Source organism: Anastrepha ludens, chromosome 2, assembly GCF_028408465.1.
Source record: "Anastrepha ludens isolate Willacy chromosome 2, idAnaLude1.1, whole genome shotgun sequence".
NCBI classification, from domain to species: Eukaryota; Metazoa; Arthropoda; class Insecta; order Diptera; family Tephritidae; genus Anastrepha; species Anastrepha ludens.
The window spans coordinates 101252566-101276380 of NC_071498.1; the positions used below are offsets into that span (position 1 = coordinate 101252566).

General features: G+C 35.8%; 1 protein-coding gene across 2 annotated transcripts in view; it reads left to right on the forward strand.

Annotated features, from left to right (window-relative positions):
• Positions 1-23084, forward strand: part of LOC128854917 (neuropeptide CCHamide-2) — a 40633-nt gene extending 17549 nt beyond the window's left edge. Inside the window, exons 1-4 of one of the 2 annotated variants that reach the window (XM_054089376.1) lie at positions 823-1267; positions 13874-13954; positions 21862-22088; positions 22176-23084. In XM_054089376.1, the coding sequence (XP_053945351.1) occupies positions 13879-13954; positions 21862-22088; positions 22176-22277 (405 nt within the window). In that variant the 5' untranslated portion in view covers positions 823-1267; positions 13874-13878 and the 3' untranslated portion in view covers positions 22278-23084. Of the gene's footprint in view, positions 1-822; positions 1268-13873; positions 13955-21861; positions 22089-22175 lie in introns of those variants that run through there. The other variant, XM_054089377.1, reaches the window with a different exon arrangement.
• Positions 23085-23815: the final 731 nt, after the last annotated feature.

The following is a 23815-nucleotide window of genomic DNA, read 5'->3' on the forward strand; positions in this document are numbered from 1 at the left end:
CATAATTCTTCCCGCTCATTTCTATTTCACACGTTTTCACACACTCGTCCAATCAGTCGTTGTTCGGACGGCAACGAAGTAACATGAGCAATGGCTGCCTTGATTTTTTCCATATACATATCATCAACACAATCTCTCAGCCAACCTCTGTCGCAAAAAAAGTGCTGCCATAGCCCTGGTTATGTCAGCAAATCTCTAAGAGCCAATCACCGGTCTGATGTTGACCACACCACTGCATTTTGTACATCGGGTTCGATTCGACTTTGGACTAAAAAAATAGAGTTCGGCCGTTTTCTACACATTTCTAAGACCTTACTTTATGGGTTTTCATTATGTTCTTAAAAAAAAAATTAGGCAGATACAATGCAGTGGATTAATATACATAAATGCAGAAAAAATTTTACTATAGATTAAAATAATAATTGCAATATAGTACACACATCCTGGACAATTCTTTAAACTGAACTTCCCAGCATGCGGCTTAGTACTAATGGATTTTTATGAGAACCTCTTCAATAGTAGTTCAATAGTAAAAATAGTAGAAATATATATAATACATAAAGTTGGCTCCTCACCGTGAAAAGTAATCTAAAAAAACTTGGAATTTGGGATATTTGAAGATTTGACGCCATATCAAACACAAATGAATTTTTCAACAGCATAAACCTGTAGCGATATTTTAGTGTTCCAACAACCAAACCACGCTATACATACATACATATATGTAGAGGCACACTTGCATAAAAAACTTTTGTATTTTCTTTTGCAATGAGATAGGCTATTCTGGCTTAGCGCCTGCCCTCAATTAATACTCAGGAAAGATTTCGCTGACACTTCATCGGAAACTTTTGAAGATGTAAGTCATACAGTTTAACAAATTGTAGCGCTCGATCATAAATTAACGCATATAGTAATGGAGTACGTTTTTTCTGCGGTAATGATGATAATAGTGCGACTAGTGTAAACACCTAACTAAATCCAAGTTAACTAAACCAAAAAAATTTTACTAAAAAAATGCAAAAAAACATAATTAAAACTGAAAAACAAAATTATTTAAAAACCCCAATAACAAATTATGTGTATCTGTGATTATTGTGTACCTACTTTACAAAAAAACCAAAACAACGATTTTATTTCGAACGAAAAAGCCAACTGTTTTAGATTAAGAAATATTAAATAAGTTTAGATTACAAATTGAACTTGACACGTGAAGGTAATTATTATTAGCTCAGCCAATAACACGAAGCTGTAAAAATAAATTTTAAAGGTGAGTTTGTGGATGAGAGAATATTAATTTTAATTTACTTATAATATTTTCGGATTGAAAGAAAAATTCAGGGTGGCTACTGAATGAGCTCTGATTAAGGGGCTCCTCCAATTGATTATTTGTAAATATAATTGGCGCCTACACCTTTTTTTGCGTATTTGGTTGAGTCCAAATTGCGTTGGGCAATTTTTCTGTTTTCCGCAAATGGAGGTACCTATAGTTTTATGTCACCTTCGAATGACTAATGTTTTTTTATGAAGAGCCTTTTCATGGCAGAAATGCGCAAGGGCGGTGCCCCATTGCCAACCGAGAAGCGACCGATTGAAAAAAGCTTTTTCTATCGATTGGTGTTTCATATCCAGAATTTCGAGCCCGAGCGCTACCGAATGGTAGTGAAGCACCAACCAACGATGAATTATTAATTATGCTATTAAATTTATAGAGGCTTGCCTCGACTATTTCAAAATTTTGAAACCCCTGCCGCCACATGCCACCCTTGAACGGGAGTTAGTTTTTATGGAACTTCACTTGGAGGTTTAATATTAATATTCGACCTTTGACTGCATTTATTAAAAATTCTAATTTGGCGTGTACTGTAACTTCTAGAAAAACAATGCTAGTGATATTTCTATAGAAAATAATGCCTTTCCAAGCAAATAAATTGAAATTTTTAACAAATTTTTAACAAAAAATTGTTCACAAAAAATGTCAATGCATTCTCAATTTGTAAATATGTATATGTATATATGTACATTAGCGTGCATCAGTCTGCCGAAAACCGATGCTGTTCTTTGGAATTATAATATTTATTTTATTTTAAGACATCCCCTAAAATATTTTGGAAAAATATCAAGATTTACGTGAGCTGAACTGATTTGATAGTACCTGCATAAATCTCATTACTTTGATTCTGTTGATACAAATTTTAAACAGTTTTATGATTTTTGGAAAAAACTTGTTTAAAAACTAATTTTATTTATAAAATTGAGATTTTCTGGAAATATTTTCAAATCGATCCATTAATATTTTCGCAAATAATATAATGAATTTTATAATTCCGGTGAAAACTACGCAACTGTTTTTGTGAGACGCTCTAATACATAAGTACATATATTGTTACAGTTGTTGTTGTAACAGCATAAGCGTGTATCCTTCGCCACTTATAAAGCCGGACCATGCCGATGACCTAGAACTAAATATAGTATATGTACTCGTATAGTATAGACATGCAAAATTGACACACACAATTTTGTTACGTGCTTGAGCGAGCTTCTTCTACGTAAGTGTTGACGTTTTCTTGCAAATGGAGAAAAGATTTTTTCTTGACAGAGGCGATGGAACGATAAGCTGTATGAGCTTTACGATGACATATACATACCTAGCGCAGCGCTCCAGCTCTGAAAGTATTCGATGTGGTATAAGCTGGGGGTAGCAGAGGAAGAGGAAAGCCTCCTCTGCCTTGGAAAGATCAGGTAGAGAAGGACTTGGCTTCACTTGGTGTGTTCAACTAGCGCCGGTTAGCACGAGAAAGAAACGACTGGCGCGCTTTTTAAATTCGACCAAAATCGCGTAATCCACTCGACTGCGGGGAATGCGAACACTAATTTCGGTCTGTAGCTTAATAAGGTTTCCTAAAAACATACTGCAAATTTAAGAAACTTTAATTTCTTTTGGTGTACAACTTTAAGGCTCAACAACAGAATATACAGGCAACTGAATTTTTCAAGAACTTACTGATATTTTTGTCGCTATCTCACAAATGGAACAGATATTACTAATTCGAGGTATATGTATAATTTCGGGCTTAAACGCATAACATCGAAGTACCAAAGACAGCCTCAAATTAAGTTAAATACCATAAAAGAACCAAATGACCATTAACATCCATAAGAAGGCTAATCATATGATTATCGAAATTAGTACAGAGAATATCGATTATTTGTGCCCAGGAACGTGACATAAAGCAACTCTTTGTTGAAATCAAAGATCAGCCAAAAAATTTTAGTCTACAAAATATTGAGTTATTGCCAGCATTGAATTACATGTTCTTATCCAATGCAGGCATATTGTCGCCGGTATGAGGAGTTCGTCGACGGAAGTAATGTGTAAGGGTTGCCCACTAATAAGCCAACGTCTCGAATTTTCAACACAAACTGGCATACATATAGTTTCGTTTCGATAAAAATTTGGTTCTCTGAACGCACAGATTGATCGGCACGTCATCCGTTTTGGAAATACGTTTGAACTCATTTCATTCCGTGGAAAGATAAAATTTAGAGTTGTCAGTATCAACATAACTATTGGGTATGAAATAAGTTTCCACCCTCGTAAAAGACGTGTTGCTGCTGATACTATTTTTGTGTTCGCTCTAGAAATATACTGGAGATTTGAAGGTGTATATGTGAGGTCTCGATCGCAGTAGTTGATATCCATTCGAAGCGTGAAGATCCTTTTTTTATCTGACGTCAAAAATGTCTACGTTCGTCCCGAAAAAAATAGCATTTTCCCGTCATGCTTCATTATTACCTTTTAAAGAAAAGTGCAGCTGAAACGTCTCGTATATTGATCAATATTTACGGTAATCACCCTCCATCAAATACAACTTGAAAAGAGTAGTTTCGACGCTTGGCAAGTGCAAGTTCGAAGACACTCAACAACAACAATTATTGGATGAAGACGCATATCGAACCCTTGATGATATGTCTGAACAGTTGGATGTTGACAGATCAACCGTCGGTAAACGTTTGCACGCGATGGGAATGGTCCATAAAGCAGGTAACAGGTAACTGGATGCCACATCAATTGAAGGAGTATTTCGCAAATTTGGAGAAAAATTAATTTATGTATGAATAAATTGTATAACAAATATGGCCAAAACGATTTATCTTTTTACAATTAGCATTTCCATTTTGTGCATTTTGTGATAAAGTGTAAGAAAAAATGCTAGGGTAAATTTTTGGTTGACCTAGTAATTATATACATACTCGGATGTATGCATAAACTGATGCGTGTGCCAGATGTTTTTCCTTTTACACTCAGCCTATAAAATATCTACTACTAATGTGATTACGCTCAGAAGCATGTTTTGCTCCAATTAATGTTCATTGATTAACACATTAAAATCACTTATGGCACGAGCATTTAACCAATAAATCTTGCCATAATAAATGATCATACAGACCCACACAAATGCAGGCATATAAACTCTTGTATATTAGTGCATATGTACGAAAATATGTAAATATGCAAACCGCATAACAATCACTGATAAGAAAATTCAAAGCAAAACAAGTTGAAGTATCATATCAGAAACTAGCTCACACGGCTTTAACTTTGACTTAGAAACATGCACAAATCCATATGCAAATACACGTAGAGGGTCCTTCTAGTTTGAATTTGTTTGATTCCAGTATTTCGTTTTGAAAACTGTCCAGAGTTTGATTGTTGAGTAGAAAGCCTATGATTTACTAAAAAGAAAATCTTATTATAATTTTTAAAACTCACTGCGAAAATGGTGTATCTTTAAAAACTCTACATCAATGCCAAATCAGACCAATACCTTCGAAAATTTTCACAACTTAAAGGAAGAAAAACCATATACAGCCAAATAGTGATGTTGGTATAGTGGAGGAGAGAAACGGGATCTAGGCTGGAGGACTGCCTAAGGCTATCCCCGAATGACACGCTAAGGACCTCAAGCGCCTTGCAACCAGACCCGGACATTTGCAAAGAAAGTGTTCAACAGTCTCTTTCTCTGCAGGATCGCCACCCCCACCCCCATTCCTCAATGGAGGTTGTACGGAAATTCAAACTTCTCCGCATAAGTACCGATCACCTATTGACCGGTGATCACCGTTATGAATTTGGAAATTGGATGGCGGGGGATCCTTAGCACTTTAAGCGTCCTCTGTCGTACTGAGGCTAAAGTATTGAAACCTTAAATAAGTCAAAATTTACTAATCCAATTTTCATAAATGAGGTATGGTTGGAAAAGTTGGAAAAGTTATAAGTCAGACAGTATTTCAATTTAATTATCTTCATAATTTTTACTACAAAATATTTTCTTAAAGGCTCTAGTTTTTAGTGTTATAAATCCCCAAAAGTTTTTGAACCAAGCCATAATCAATAAAAATATTGAAAATTACCGTTTACAGATAAGCTAAAGTGCAAAAACAAAATACAAGTTGGTACTGTCGACTAGTAACAGAAAAAGGGTTTTCCAATCAGAGATGTGATTTTGATATTCAAAGAAAAATGTTATTTTTTAATATAAATGATCGGATGTTTATTTCATTATAAAGAGGAAGGTATGCCGTTGATAGTGGAAAATAAAATCAGGCTAATGACCACCACGACCACGCTTACAGACAATGTCCTTTTCATGAAATTTTCCATAACCGGGTTGCAAAGTGGCGGCCCTATGTCCTCGATAGCCTCACGAATTCCATCTTTGAGGTCTTGAATCTTCTCTTTCGCATGGTCTCAAAGAAAAAAGTCACAAGGTGTTAAATCACAAGACCTCGGTGACCAATTGTGATCACCTCTTCGAGAGATAACACGGTCCGGAAACTTTTCCGTAAAAGATCAATGGTTTCGTTGGTTGTGTGGCACGTAGTGCCGTCTTGTTGAAAATAAACGTTGTCCAGATCAATATCATCCAATTCCTGTTTAACACCTAACACCTGTTATTGAAAACCCCTATACAAGGTGGCTCAAAATGAATCACATTGACACTTTTGAACTAGACATCTGCAGTATATAAATAAACAAGTAAGGGAGTGCGTATCTTCTGCCCGCAGGTTGATCTCCAAAAGTATTTCAGGCTTCCTAAGCACTGTAGCATATTTCACGCTGAGATGTATGCTGTAAACAAAGCAGCCGAATTAGCTTATGAATTTACTCCTTACAACATTCGCGCAAACATTTTAATCGATAGTCAAGCTTCTATTAAAGCAATAATGGATATAATGAGTAGCTCGTAATGCGTGCAACACTGAAAATCCAAAATGGGCGAGCTCTACGAGAATACACATGTCACAATTTACTGGGTACCAGGACTAGAGGTAAATAAGAGAGTAGATGCACTTGCCAAAGCAAGCACCCGTTTGCCTAGGATGAGTACGTCGAACATATATCCCTCACTCTCAGTTTCGAAGACGAAACTAGACAAGGAGCTAACTCTGGAAGCACAGTCTATATGGGAAGACTCAAACTCCCTTAGGATTGCGAAAATAATGCTCTGATATTGCGACACGAAAGCAACTAACTTTATTTTATCACTCCCAAGGAAGGACATGACATTGTCTCACTCCATACCACGCAGCTTGTCCAGATTGGTCCAGATCGACGCGTGTAACCTACGGAAAGAAGAAGGGGGTACGTTAGAACATTTCCTTTTTAACTGTCCTGCTCTAAGCAACTACCTTGGATCATTATACTTTCTGAAGTATAATGAAGGATGGTGCACCTCTGAAGGATATTGCTGGCATAAGTTGAAACTGTTTATTAAAACTCGCCAAGACATGTAACACGAGCCATGTTTAACACGACTCCAACAACCCTGGTACCACTGCAAACCCTTGTGGTCTATGTGAGAACTATTCAAACCTAAACTAAACCTATTAAACCTAAACTAGATTTCCATCATCATAAAATTGGATGCATATTTTTTTAGGCTAAGTAAAGTTATAGCGGTAGTCCACTATGGGACCACTCACGTTCATAGTTCATTTAATACCACGTATTTAGCTCTCTTAAGCCAGAGTGAATTTTTTTTCCAAATTTCAGAAGATTCCTGATTTTCACAGTACTGACCTTCCAGCTCAGTTTATAGTTCATTTTAATGCCACGTATGTAGCTCTCTTAAGCCAGAGTGAATTTTTTTCAAATTTCAGAAGATCTCTGATTTTCACAGTACTTACCTTCCAACTCATTAATAAATTGTCTGCCTAATTTTGCACTTATGTTAAGCAATTCCTTTGAACAATCAAGAACCTGCGCTATTCTATTCATGAAACAAACAAATTTTAACATAGAAACTTGTTTCAGAGAGAAAAAAAGTGCGTGTGGCGGTTGCACATAGCAGAAGTGAAACTTTCAAGGCAGACAAAGAAAAAGGGAGAGACCCGAGAGAGAATGAGAGAGAGAAAGAATAAATATCTAAATAAAGCACTATCCAGGAAATGGAAATAAGCTCCAAAAAGTAGGCACCAAAAAAACGCCAAAAAATTGGGACCAAAAAACGCCCCAAACAGTAGGCATCAAAGAAATATAACGCAAAAAAGTAGGTACCAAAAATATATTTCCTACAAGTTTGCACAAACAAGCGCCAAAAAGTAGGCAGTGTTATTTCTCACTAAAAAATTTTTAACCACAAGGAAAAATAGCATAAAGTGTATCTAAGATATATGTATATAAGGTATTGCTCTCTCTCTCTACGTTATAACTTTTTTCTCTCTCGCGGAACGAAAATCGACACCTAAGAAGTTTCACTTCAAAATATTAGTTTGGCATAAGAATTCTAGTGCACGTGCAATTGAATATATTGTTGCCATCAGGGAAAGTATTGAAAAACATTAAAATTTGCGTTTACCGCTAACATTGCGATGTCAAATTTTTTGGCCTTTTGCTGATGTTGCAATTAAAAATTTTTTTTTTTGTATATACAAGGTAGATGGTAATTAATTAATAAAATTTTTATTAAATAAAAAAAATATTTAGAGCAATGGAAATCTTTATTTGAGCCTTGAAGCGATCCACTGCTTGTATACTGTAGCTTCCAGTTCACAAGTGTCAAATACATATAATTAACGTACGACGCCATTTGCAAAAAATATAAATCTTCCGACGAGTGACTAATTTTGCGTCGCTTTGTAATTCCAAATATGACGATGTTATATGCCGCAAAGCGCACGAAACAATTCATTTATTGCAAGGGAAATTCCGAGGAAGATTATTTTTACCATGTTTCGCAGCATTTTAACCGCCAATATAGTCAGATCTAACGTTTTTTTACTATTTTATGTGAGGTCATAGAGTTCGTAAAAAAAAATAGAAATCATTAACAAGAAACTATTAAAACTTGGGAAGATAGCATTCGGCGCGAAATTGCCTAAATAGAGACCCTAAAATTTCATCAAAAGAATCCATTTAAAATATGTGAATTTTAAAAATAAACTTAATCTCGAAAGACGCTGTACATGCGCACTCTTACATCTAAATATTTCTATAACTACTTGTGTGACACTAAATTAACCTTTATATTTTGAATTAAATTTTCATAAATATCGAAACGAATTTCTGTAAATTAAATACCGATAAATTAAAGAAAGTTAAATTTAAACTGAGGAAGTATAATTCAATTTTTACTATTTTAATTATTATACTCGTTCGTACACATATATGTTAAGCACACGCAAAATAGATGAGCGTCCCTTTCTTCACACTAATCAAATATGTAGAGAATTATAGAAGGCATAGCAATTGCTTGTGGCTAGCCCAAGGAAGTAGTAGTAAGAAGTAGTACAGACATACTCGTATGTTAATATTCAATTTTCAGTAGAAACTTATACCGAAAGTATTTTATGTGGAAGTAAATAAAAATGTCTCTTATTTATTCATTTAATTATTCTACTAAATGGAATTTGCGCTTTGATGCGTCTTGAGCCATTATCATGTTCATCGCCTGATTATCCACTTTCCGCCTAACTGGCTCGGATACTCGACATAACAAGAACGATAGAATACAGGATTATAGTTAAAGAAATGGGTGTAACTTTGTAATATTCGAGTTGGTGAAGTGGGAAAAGCTTGAATACTTCTCTATCCGCAGCATGGTGGCGGCTTCAAGTTGTTTAATGTAGAAAGTATTGTAAGTTAATTAATGATTTTTCTTAACTTATATTTCCTTCAAAACATATACCTATTTTTTAGGTTCGACTGAGCTGGAACCTAGCTCTTTTTCTTTTTTCTTCTTGCTTGGCGCGTTAACCACTTAGGCGATTTTGGCTGAGTTTAGCTAGTGCAGTCAAGTTCTTCTCCACCTGTATTCATTTGCACGGTATGACTTAGATAGCGAAGCCACTGAGTATTTATTTGTTGCACTATGTGTATGGGTGCACCCAGATAACTGGGTGCCACATCAATTGAAGGAGAGGGATATCGAGATACGTTTGGTGACGTATGAGATGCTTCTTGAACGGCAGAAAATAAAAGGTTTTCTGCAACGCATCGTCACTGGGGATGAAAAATTTATCTATTATGATAACTCTAAGCGTCGAAAATGTTGGAGTCTGCCAGGTAAACCAGGTTCATCGACAGCGAAAAAAATATTCATGCTGTCATCTATTATGAATTCCTTAAACCATCTGAAACCATCACTGGCGATCGTTACCGTTACAGCTAATGCGTTTGAATCGAGCCCTCAAAGAAAAGTGGTCGGAATGGGACGGTAGGCATGACAAAGTGATTTTGCTGCATGACGACGCCAGGCCACACTTTGCTGAATCGGTCCTGAAATATTTAGAGGGACTGAATTGTCCCCACACATTGCACCTTGCGGATTACCATCTGCTCCAATCAGTGTAGTCAGCCCTTATTGGAGAGTGGTTCACTCCTTACGAGAGCATCGCAAACTTGCTCAATGAATGGATTAAGTCAAAAGAACTCGAATTTTTCGTCAGAGGAATCGGTAAGCTGCCTGAAATATGGAGTAAAGATGTAGCTTCCCATGGCACATACTTCACATAATGTCATGTATTATTCAATTGTTTAAATAATTCGTAACTTTGGCTAAGAAAGAACGGAAACTTATTCCCATACCCAATATATAGACATACAAGATGGCGCAAAACTATTGATCCCATCGTTTCTAAATAAAAAAATTATCTTTATTACAAACTTAACGCGCTTCATTGCTTATCTGTTTGCAGCTGTCTGGCTGCCGCTGTATTACATATGACTGACGTACAATGTCATTTGTGAAATAAATAAATTTCCCGATAGGGTAATTATATACAAACGAAAATGCTCAAAATGATCAGTGGAATCGATGTATCCATGTCTTTCGGTCTGTATGTCCGTTCGTCCGTCTGTGCACTCGGTGCACTACAGAAATACAATGAAAGAAAAATTTTGAAAAATAGTCAGTGCCACGCCCACTTTTAGAAGTGCATTTATACCAATAAAGCTTACTAAACATGATACACATATTGATCCCCACGCCATTTAAATTCGATCCAAATATTTTCGAGATTGCGCACTTTTTATATGTTAAGCTTAAGTTTCCGTCCGTTTGATGTTAGAAGCTATAACTCTTAGTGTCTATGAGTTAATTTAGCTTAACAGTCGGCTGAAATTAAATTTTCGGATACATAAAGTTCCGTCCGTGCCAATTTTAACACTTCCTTACTTGTTATTAGTATTACTGTTATAACTGCATAGAAAACGCTTTAAATAAGTAATAACTGTAAATAATATATCTCGATTAGGCATTTGGCTGCACTAGATTCGTTTATGAATTCTTAATAAAAGTTAAAGCTATGTCCAACATCCTCCGCGTAATGAGAAGATATGTATGTTTATGTGTACTTGCATATGCATATGTATGAAATGGAGCTCCAACATTCAACTCACGTCTTACAGCTTAAGAAGTGTTTGCTAACTTTGTCGAATTTTGTGTAATTTGGGCTATTTTTATTATTATGTGTACATTCGTATTTATAAATGAATTAATCTCAAAACACAGGCAACGATTAAAGCTGCTACCTGTTAAGCATGGCAAAACTGTTACAGTCTTTTAGACGTATTAGGGTGAACTTCATTAAGCAAAAATTTTGGACTCATTTGTTTCCATTATATTTAAACAGTAGGCAGTGTCAGCTTTAAAGATATACATATGTACGATTTATGTATGTAAAGAGCTTATAACTTTATATTCATGATAAAAGCATAGTAAGGTAGAACCGTGCTCTCAATTCGTCGCCCAATACTTTTTTTAGCATGCAAATGTCATGTAAAAACAAAGCATCTAACCCTCATCAAATCAGTATCAAATCTTGCCTTCAGATTGACTTCGAATCGATGTATGCCCTTTCTAGAAAAATAAATAAAGAAACGTTCTCTATATGTATACTCGCCGTAGCCGATTGGGTTGGTGCGTGACTACCGTAGGTTCGAATCTCCGTGAAACACCAAAATTAAGAAAAAGTTTTTTCTAATAGCGGTCGTCCCTCGGCAGGGAACGGCAAATCTCCGAGTGTATTTCTGCCATGAAGAGCTCCTCATAAAAAGAATATCAACCGTTCGAAGTCAGCTTTAAACTGTAGGTCCCTCCATTTGAGCAACATCAACACGCACCTTACGATTAGGAGGAGGAACTCGGCCAAACACCCAAATAGGGTGTAAGTGCCAATTGTGCATATACATATATATATATATTTGCAAAGAAGACATGCTCTGCATCTTCAACTAGGCCGTCACAAAAGGTGCAGTACGGGTTGTCTTTATGCTTAAATCTATGCAGATAAGATTTAAAGCATCTATGTCTACTAAGTATTTGGGTCAGGTAGAAATCTATCTGTCCATGTTTTCGATTTATCCATTTGGTCTTATTCGGAATCAATCGATACGTCCTTCGTCCATTCATGGAGTTCCTCCAATCCTCCTGCCACGTACGATTGCTTTGCTCCCGTTCAGTTTTTCGGTTAGTCAGTCGATTAGTCAGTTTTTTTATTTCGGCGAACTTGAGTGCAGTCAGCTTAACCGCTAGCATACCCGCGAGGACCAACACAGCATCCTCCGATACTGTGCGGAATGCGCAGCACACCCTGAGGACACATAATAAATATACCGATTTGATGTCATTCATATATGAACTGCAGTTTGTTGTTCAGTTATTTGTTGTTCAACAAATATTTATCTAAATTTTGTACTTTTTAATTAAATTTTTAGACAGTTCTTGGGTATGGCTCAGAAATGTTTAGTAAAATAACGACAAGTTTTAAGCAGCTAGAAAACCTCATTGATTTTTAATATGGGAGGTTGAATTAGTTTTAAAGGTGACACACAGATGGCGCTATTTATCACTTTATCGCGTTGGCAATACTGAATATATATTCATGACAAAGCCTCATCCCTAGGCTTTGTTTATCAGTATCTGTCATTTCGCTGAAGTATAAACAACGCAGTGTTTTCGTGCTCCGAGTATGTCAACTTTCGTGCCGTCGAAACGCAATTTGCGGGAAGCTTTGCTTTTCTGCTTCAATTTGAAAAAAAATACAGCCCAAGCCCGTGAATTGCTGCAGGAGGCCTACCCAGACCATACCCCGTCGATTTCAACATGTGAGTACTGGTTTCGACGATTCAAAAGTGGTGATTTTCACACCGAAGGCAAGGAGCGTCTTGGCCAGCCCAAAAAGTTCGAGGACGCGGAATTGGGGGAATTGGTAAACGAGGACTCGTGCCAAACCCAAGAAGAGCTTGCTGAATCATTGGGCGTTGATAAATCAACCGTTTGCAAGCGTCTAAAAGCGATGGGAATGATCCAAAAGCAAGGACATTGGGTCCCGTACGAGTTGAAGCTGCGCGACGTCGAACGGCGACTTTTTACGTGCGAATTGCTGATCGAGCGACAAAATCGGAAGGGTTTTTTGCATCGGGTGGTGACTGGCGACGAAAAATGGATCCACTACGATAACCCAAAACGCAAAAAATCATGGGGTTTGCCCGGCCACGCATCAACGTCGACGGCCAAGCAGAATATTCACGACAAGAAAATCATGCTCTGTATTTGGTGGGATCAGGTCGGCGTCGTATATTTTGAGCTGCTCCAACCGGGCGAAACAATCACGGGGGATCGTTACCGACTGCAATTGATGCGTTTAAGCCGGGCATTGAAAGAAAAACGGCCGGAAACGGTAAAAAGGCACGACAAGGTTATTTTGCAACATGACAACGCTCGGCCGCATGTTGCTCAACCTGTCAAAAAATACCTTGGAACGCTTGGCTGGGAAGTGTTACCCCACCCGCCGTATAGTCCAGACATAGCTCCCTCCGATTATCATTTGTTCCGGCATATGAGTCTCGATTTGGCGGACCAGCGGTTCTCCTCGTACGAGGCTACCAAAATATGGGTTGAGTCATGGATAGCCAAGCAGCGGCCAGAATTTTGGAGAAACGGCATCCGGAAATTGTCCGAAAGATGGGCGAAAGTTGTAGCTAGCGATGGCCAATACTTCGAATAAAATATTTTGTACCGTTTTTTCACAATAAAGCCCCAAATCTTCGAAAAAAACCTTTAAAACTAATTCAACCTCCTTCAAAATTTGTTTTTTTTTTGCTGCAAAATTTTAATAAAAAGAATACCATTCACGCAGTTATGCTCACTATTATATTTTTTAATTTACCCAAATGCAAACCCTTAATTATAGCGAAACAAGATATATGTATATGACTTAGGCCGCTTTCAAATTATGGACACATACCTACATGCAAGTGCAGTCCTATTAAGGGGAGTAAAAATATCACTCAAAATCAAAAATGCTAAATAATACAAAAACCAAATGGAAAATAATGAACTAATTTACTATTTCCCTTATTTAATTTTAGAGAAAATGAATTCTTCAGTATCTTTCCTGTTGGTGATGATCTGTGCGGTGGTTTTGGCAGCCCAACAAGGCCAAGCAAAGAGTAAGTAAACAATACGAGCCTAATAACTATTTACAGCTACACAACCAAACATACGCATCTACTCTCTACTTAATTGCTACTACAGTGAGTTTGAAGCCACTATCCTTTCTTTTCACATAACCACTGCTCACCACAACCCCCACAGTCCCAGAGCCAAAAGCGACAAAGAGGCAACTTAAGCACCTGGGCTGTGAATTTAATAAATTTGATGCCTTCGCACCGACTTCATGGTGTCCTATTTAAAACTCTTACCTTAATAAATAAAATTATATATTATTTGCCCCAACAAAGAGTATTGTATCATAATTAGGCAAATTAATAAATAAATACTCAAAATTTATTCACAATTTGGATGCCATCCGCCTTCAAGTGTCGTTCATTGCCTGCAAGATTGCAATTTAAGTGATAATCCAGCAGTAGCTTTTTGCTTGTGTGTCACGTTGTTTGTGTGAGCATAAAATGTGGAGAATTGAAACAGCGCAGCTTCACCAGCAGCTAATCATGTGCTGGGCTGCATTGAATGAAAGTTACCATAAATGTATATGGAATTAAGTATGTAGAGCAAGAATGTTGAAACAAAACAAAACTATAAAAAGTAAGTATCTATATGTACATATAAATGTATGTACATAGTTTATAAGGAAAACAATAATGCAAAACAATTTAGTCAGTGCATAAAATGTTGCAAACAATTTTTGAACTGAGCAAAATAATATTTGCTTATCTCTGGAAATTCATTCGACAGTTTAAATAGGAAGCAAAAGCGTTTAGTTCGTTTTTTTTTTTCTTTGTTTTTGCTATATGAGACACTTGAAATGAGAGCTTAGAAACTGTGAATAGCGCATATTCATGTGTAGGGATGTAGAAATGTATGTTTACGAGGTATGCTATTTATGTTGTGGGAATAACTAGAAAAGGAAAACAAAGATTTACTATCGAAAATGTTTTTTTGTTTTAAAAAATATTTTATTAAAAATATATAATTTATAAAAACAGTACATATGTACATAATCGGCCGCCGTAGCCGAATGGGTTGGTGCGTGACTACCATCCGGAATTTAAAGAGAACGTAGGTTCGAATATCGGAGAAAGAACAAAATGAAGAAAACGTTTTTTCTAATAGCGGTCGCCCCTCGGCAGGCAATGGCACACCTCCGAGTGAATTTCTGTAAGGAAAAGACGCACACCACAAATAGGAGGAGGAGCTCGCCAAACACCCAAAAAGGGCAACCAGCACTCCTCAACGAATTAAGGACAAAGTATCGCTAAAAAGTCGCTCAATGGGTCGTATAGTTACCTAAGTCTAATTGCATGCAAATATATTATATATTTTGGTTTATACTAGAAAAATTTTTTCCCGACTAGATCTAACGTGAAAAATCTAATTAATGGATTGCATAAGCCGACAACAAATTTATATCAGAAACTAAAAATGTTACCAGATTGTTTGATACCAGTATGGCATCGATTCGAAACTCTCTCTTTTATACAGTTAGAAGGCCGAAAAAAAGCGAAATTTTCATTTTAAAAATCTTACACATATTATGTTATCTTTCAACTGTATTTTAGGACTTAGTATTAGTAAGCGGCCGCCGTAGCCGAATGGGTTGGTGCGTGACTACCATTCGGAATTCACAAAGAGAACGTAGGTTCGAATCTCGGAGAAAGAACAAAATGTTGAAAAAGTTTTTTCGAATAGCGGTCGTCCCTCGGCAGGCAATGGCAAACCTCCGAGTGTATTTCTGCCATGAAAAATCTCCTCATAAAAATATTTGCCGTTCAGAGTAGGTTGCTCCATTTGTGGAACAACATCAAGACGCACACCTAAAATAGGAGGAGAAGCTCGGCCAAACACCCAAAAAGGGTGTACGCACCAATTATACAATATATATATATATATATATTAGTAAAAATATTTATTTGGAAAGGAGCTACAGCTGATCTCCGGGTCCTCCTCTCAAAAAATACGTTTTGCGGTGACCATTATATCTCTGAACTGGATCCTCTGATTAAAAGTTATTCCTTGGTTCTATGCAGTATCCACAAATTTTATAACAGAATTGTTAAGTTTCACTTCATTAAAGTCGTCAAGTTTAAACGTCTTTTTATAAATATTGATTCACTGTAATTTGTTTGGATTTAAGAGCAACCTATTATTGCAGGCCCTTTTAAGTGAAGGAAATCTTTATTTTGACATTTACACGCTCCATTGCTTGTCTGTTTTGTATACTGTAGCTGTCTAATTCACAAGAGTCAAATATGATTGACATACGGCTTGAATTGAAAAAAAATGTATAGGAATTTATATATAAATAAGAGTGAAAAATAAAAATCGATGCTGTTTTTTCAGCAAGAAAATGCCGAAAGTAAAGAATAAGGGGATTCGAGGATGTGTCGGGGATAATGAGTTTTCAACTTCCCAAGTCTAGAGAGGGAGATAATTGAACTGAAATTGAATTGTGATATTTTCCACAATTTTTTTTTTCTAAACTATCAAAAATTAAAAGCTCTCTTTGTTATTTTACAAAATGTTTATGTTTTTCGCCTCCACCATTTTTGTTTTTCAATGTTTGATAATTTACAGCTTGAATATTTTGTTAGCTTGACAATTGATTTTGGATGACCTTCGCATTATCTGGACATGATAAATTACAATCTCGATTAAATTCTCTGTACCCACGGTGAGCGAAAGCTTTTAATCTTACTTCATAAAAATTATTGATGCCCTTTTGCCAGATCTGTTGTATCACATGCTAACGAATCGGTATTATTCTCTAAAATTTGCTTTCTCGATAATCTTGGATTATAAAATAATAGTCACAATAAAATATTCTACAAATATCGAATTTATGACTGTAAAAATAGCTGACTTACTTTTTTCCTTCACTTTTTGATATTTTAAACTTAAACTTAAACATAAACCAATTGTCAAACAACCGATTGTTATTTTCTCAACTGCCAATCAAAATGCCAAGCTTGTTTTTATCGATTGTATTTGCTATATAGTAAAATTAAATACCAGCAAGAAAGTTTCAAAAGTTTACTTTTAATCGTTTTCAGCTTTACCCCTGAATCCATCGTAGCACAATTTTCGTAGATTCTACAAAAAAGGTATCACTGAGTTTTAATGGCTATATATATATGTACATACATACTTATATAGTTGGCGCTTATATATACCTTTAATGAGTTTTTGGCCAAGCTCTTGATGTTGTTCCACAAATGGAGGGACCTACAGTTTTGAGCCTACTCCAAACGACGACTAATGGTTTTTTATGAGGAGGGTTGCCATTGCCTGCCGAGGGGTGATCGCTACTAGAAAAACTTTTTCTACCAATTGGTGTTTCATGCTCGCAGATTCGAACCTATACTCTTCCGAATGGTAGTCACGCACCAATCCATTCGGTTTTGGCGGCTGTTAAGGTTACTCAAGTGAAAATTCCAGTATCTGGACATTTTTTTTAATAAACTTTGGTTACGTGTTTTCGTTGTCACAGAAAAGATTCAATATAAAATTCAAAAGGAGTAACCACTTTTATTCTACCTATTTTACAAATGCGGTCAATTATTAAAATTTAGTATTATATTAAGAAATTTTTTTTGACAAACAAATGAATAAACGCTAATTTTTTCAATAAAAAATTTTAAAGAAATCTGTAATTTAAAGCTTATTTATTGTCAGCTTCAAAATTGTCATCCACTTCCAAAGGTTAAAAGCATTTCTCAACGTTTTCAGCTGCATTTGAAGTACCCTTCACTTTTGATGTTTTTCTTCCCTCAAAAATATTTTTAACCCCGATTCCAATAGGATTCATTGTACCCACAAGAAAAGCCAACTTGTAGAACGCGATATATTTTAAAGGCTATAAACAATTTCTAGATGTGGAAACTCGTATTTTCTGGCAACTTCTGCCTTGTCATCTGTCTCTCATATTTTCATTAGGCCGCGTTCATACAACCCAATTTTTGTCGCTTAAACTTTTTAAATTTCCTTTTAGTGTTGCCTGCCGCGTTAAGGACAGCAATTCCGTTGCTTGCAATTGACAAGAAAGGAAACACAAAGGATGTTAGAGAGCAAGAGCATTCCAAGTAATGAGTAGAAGCAACAAATGTTTTCCTGTATGAACGCGATCTTACTAATACTAAAATAAATATAATTTTTGGCAGATCTTTTCCCGTGCTCCCAATATTTTTTTTATTATACTAGTTACCTCATCTATTTGCCGCTATCTAACGCTTGGCGAATCGAAGACGCCTATAGTAACAGCAAACTACTTGAGGAAAAAGAAATTATCATTTCAAGCCATTATACGGTTAACCAACCTCAGGCTTATGAGTTTCAAAGGTAATATTAAGCAGACATTAGGAAAATTGTAGTTACTCTGAGTGTTTAAACTGGTAGATTAATTATCGCAATCCGGTTGCCCTTTCGGAGCCATCAGCGTCTCCAAAAACATTTTTAGTACCGCTTCACTCTCTCTCTAACTTTAATAACAAATGTAGGATTTACCTGCCAAGCCTAAAGTGTCTCGATGTCAAAATACAAAAGACAGCCCTCGTATGTTGGTGAAATTGCGAGATGCAATAAAACTGAATGCAATTTTCCTGGTGCGTTCACATTGTATTTAGTAGGCAATGTCACAAAGCCAACATTTACTGCAAGGGAAATCGTTGGCACCTAGAATACCGGCATTGCAAGTTGCATTCTATTTGTTTACCGGCATCATTTTGACGGGTATTGTTTTCCGCTGGAAATGTCGATAGCTCATTTTATGGCTAAATGGTATACATTCTTACTATTTACATATCGTTTAAACTACGCCTATGGATTGTAACAATTTCCTATGTTTTAACGCTTGCATGCCATATACTCGTTGTTATTTATTTCCTTGTACCTTCGAACATACATGCATACATATGTGTTGAGTGTAGGTATATTCGTATATGACTGCATGTAAAACTCTATTGTTCTATTTACGCTCACTCAATCTCGAAAAATTTGCATCTCTTAAGTATTTTCGAATTCTTATACATATAAACATTCTAAACGCTCTTTTTTTAATAAATTTACATTTTTTTTCTTACTTTCATTATTATTACTAGGCTTTTTTTTCAAACTATTACCGATCACTTCATACAATTCAATTAAGTTTCGTTATATAAAATGTTTGTTTCAAAAATAAAAATGTAAAAATAAATCCAAAATAAAAATATTTCTTTTCGGTCTATTTAATGTGGCCTTTGCTGGGCAGCGCGGCATTAGGGAGATAAGAGTAAACGCTTTTTTTTTATTCTAACAAGTATTGTTTATTTCCTTTTTAGCATTCATAGATCAAGTGAACGTAAACATATAATTACTTAGGTGTATATGTATATATGTATGTATGCGCAAACAAAACGAAATCATCAAAGCACTAGAGTCACCCTCACCTCAATTATAAAGTACGAACTCGTGATAAGGATTCAAAACAATATGCAGAGACAGCGACGACTCAGCAACGCAAGAGGTTTCAACAAATTTCTTAAAAAAATGGACCGGCAACAACATTTTTGTAGATATGATTGCCTACATGAAATGGTGAAGTAAATGGATTAAAACAAATAACTACTGATGCATGAGCTAGTTTTCGATTAATACACCCCCACAGCTCCAGCCAATCTTATATTATATCTTTAGGTCATAGCTGCATATGGATGTACATATGTAAATCCTTTTAGTAGCACATTTTCATATTCCCATTGAAACCATTTTGCTCGGAAGTCAATGTATTTAGATTATTTGAACTTGGAACGTATAAATGTCGTAGAAGCAACGACAGTCGTGCATGCTATTTACATACATAGCATACATGCACGCATAGAGATGGGTAGGTTACAGTATATAATAAAAGTTAAAGTACAAATAGTCGAACACCGTAAATTATAACAATTTAGACGTATTTTTTTTAATACTCATCACTTGTCTGTATGTTGATACACAAGAAACGCATTTTTTCTAATGTGTAGTATCCCATGCAGTGTTATCAGAACGGAGAATATTTAACACAAAGGAAAGTACGCGGAAAATGGTTTTAAAACAAATTACAGATTCTCCACATCAATAAATATAATATACCAGTTAGTCTGTTAATTTAATATTTAAGTCTTACGTAAACTTCGCGTCAACTCAGCGAGCGCTAGGACAGTTCGCAAACCCAAGCAAAGTCATCAGATCCTTCTGGCCACGGCTAGATCGGGGGCGCTGGAGCGCTCTAAGGCTAACAAAGCCGTAGCTCTCGAATTTTGTGCGCATGCTTACCGGTGAGACTTGGTATTGTTCAAGTGCTTTCTGCAGAAGCTATCTGGAGGATGAAGTGAAATCATCTCAGCACCTTCTCCTCGGCTGTCCTACTCTCACCGGGCCAATATTCAGACATCTGCGGATATAGGAGGTTTAAATATCAAACACCAGTAGCTTGAAACGGCTAACGCAATTGTAATGAGGCACCGTTTGGCCATTATCCTCCTCTAATCCAAATCCCCGTCTTCCTTTTTCCCTTGTTCGGTTGTTTTTCTTCTGTATGGTATCGCAATGGATGCATTTGATTCTTTGTCTAAGTGGGTTCTTACATGAGCAGCCATTTATCCCACCTTACCTAGGTAAAGACAGAGCATGTGAATTTTTGAAATTGTTAATCATATTAAAATACTTTGAAATTATAAAAAATATATTATTAAAATTTCCCTTTTAAGTACTTCAGTACCAGTAAAATGAGGAAAAATCACAAAAAAAAATCAATTTAAAATAGATAAAAAAAAGTTGTTATATTGAAAAATAGGAAATGCAGACAAAAAGGGAACGCAAAATCCAAAACGAAAGAATGCCTAGACTTGCATGGGTGAAATTTGGCAACATTACCTCCAACTACGTTTCTATCATTCGAAGACGAAACATACTTCCGATAATGAATATCTATAATCATGGCAGAAATATACTTGGAGATTTGCCATTGCCTGCCGAGGGGCGGCCGCTATTAGAAAAACTTGTCCATCATTTTGGTGTTTCACCGAGATTCGAGCCACGTTCTCTCTGAACTCCGATAGGTAGTCACGCACCAACCCATTCGGCTTCGCCGGCCGTCAAACGCCTACGACGGCGTGCAAAATTAATCAACTAATTTTGTTTTTGAATAACTTCTTTACTAAATAAAACATCATGATTTTGAGTGATGGAAACCTTAATTTTTACCTTTGCGCGTTCCATACTCTCGTCTGTTTGTATACTGCAACTGTCTAGTTCACAAGTGTCAACTATGATTTACGTACGGCCCCGTTTTCAAAAATTATAAATCTTCCGACAGGGTGATTAATTTTGTGCCACCTTGTATTTACAAAAAGATAATCGCTACCGCGCGTACTGGAGGGTATAGGTAGGTGAAATGGCTGAAGTGCTAGTCTGGCAATCCCCAAGTAGCACTAAACCACCATTTTGAAACCATTCTCATTACATTAAAACAATCCGTAATTTTTGAATATTAGTTAATTTCCAAATTAGGGCTTGATTGATATCCATTGAATGGCCAACATACACTCGTACAATACCTCTTTCGCTAAGTTGTTTTTGCCTTTTTTCGATTAGGGGCCTTCCGAATTTTCGAGTAATGGAAAGGAGCATACATAAGAAATTTAATCAAATAAACTTCCAAAGCTCACAATTCATCTCTAAGTTCCTACTGAAACTCTAACGACTCGGAAATTTCAATATATATGGGATACATGCTTGTTCAATGCTGTAATGTGAATAAAAATGCTAAATGTGCATATGTATTATGTATACTGATGTATGTGCTAAGTTTTGTAAACTTTCTCACCATCTATCAACTAATTGCAAACCCATACCTACAAATGTACTTTCGTATTCCTTACAGAGGGCTGCAACGCTTATGGGCATGCTTGTTACGGTGGACATGGTAAACGCTCACTGGGCTCTTTAACAGATGAGATGCGTGTAAATAATGCATTCAGAAACGAGAGAGAAGAATTACATCCAGACGAGCAACTACAAGTGATGCCCAATGAAGCGACCGGACTATTGCCAGAAGGGGAAATTGAAACGTTTCCAAGATATCGACTCATCAAAATTATGAAGTCATTGGTAGGTTTTACAAACAAATATTGCATGTACAATTTTCTACATGCGAGTATGTACGTGTGCTAATTACATTTTTCATTTTCATTACAGTTGAGCGGACACCTGAAACGACCTGTTGAGCAACCCAACGAAATCGACTACCCCATATCAGCCGAGGCATTTAGCCGGGACAACAGTAACGTCTTCAATTAAGATACCAAACATATTAAACCACCCCCCAACAAACCATCCAAATTGTTAAATTTATCGACACCAGTTATGAATGAAGAAAAAGAATCTTACATCGTCACGATTGCCATATAAAATACAAATAAAAAGAAATTGCATTTGGCTTAAATATAAGTATCGAAAACAAAGCATTCCTCATAAATATTTGTATAAATTTATGTTGCAAAAATTCAACCAAACATTTAACCACTTTTTCGAAGGTAATATAATCATTTAAATAAAGTTGTCAACAAAGATAGCAAATACTTGCAAGAAAAAGATCAATTAAATATCTTCAAATCTAGTTTCTCTATGCCAAGGGTCTAGAAGCGAGATGTGTGCTTATATGAACACATATACACATACATACATACAGTCATCTGCATCGAGGTCCAACTGAAATTTTAAGGGCTGGAAAGTTTCAGTATAAACCATATCAAAGACATACACATTTTATTTATATATATATATACAAGTATGTATGTAGTATACACACAAACACCTACTATTTACACGTACTGCTTACATTAATTTCTAGTAAAAAGTCCAAATGCTATCTGTAACTATTCTGACGTGAAATAAGTGTATGTACATATGTACTGAGAAGATTAGAATATAAATGCGACATACATATTTACATTTAGAATAAAGGGGCTGAAATTGTAACAAAACTCTGCAATCCTATATTCCAAAAAAAAAAAAAAAAATTAAGAAAAGCAAAGACTATATCATTATTTACCAAGTATGAGAATGTATGTAAATGTTAATAAATTATTTTAAAGCTTGAAACTATTACAAAGGTCTCTATTTAGAATGCACAATGAGTGAAGTAGTCACGTTCAGAAAGAAATTCAATCTTCAATCCCAGTCATTACCTTAACAATTCTTGTTAATGGAGCTATCAAATAGTGGCAAGAAACAAGGAAGCAATTCTTATGAAACTATTTTTTTATCAATTCTTTTATAAATTTACACGGAATTCTAGCAGCTAAGTATCATTATGAACACCGAGTATCATAGCTGTAAAAACTCACATTCATCGTGTTTCTCATTCACGCGATTTTTATAAGTATTAAGTAATAGCGTTTGGGAATTACGGGTAATAAAGCTCAGTTGGCATCGCTAATGGAGTAAGCTGGATGTCCTCCGCAAATCAGCAAATGCAAAAGAGTATATGGCAAATTTCATCAATCACATCGTTACAACGAAGGAATCGCAGCCACTTTTGCTTCTAGACAGACAATAATCACATTTCACACTTCTATATTGCAGATCCAGAGCTGGCGTTTAAGCATATACAGTAGATTCTGTTTTTATGCGGTATATACATTCCGCAAGAAACAGCATAAAAAAACAACATAAAAAAAGCTACCAGTTCTATAGTAAAACTATAGATACGTTTCAAAAGTGCTAAGAACCGCATAAATCTGAAATAATGTAATAAAATCGCATAAAAAAAGGGTACTAGTCCCATATTATAACTATAGATACGTTCCATAGACCACATGAATCTGAAGTAATTA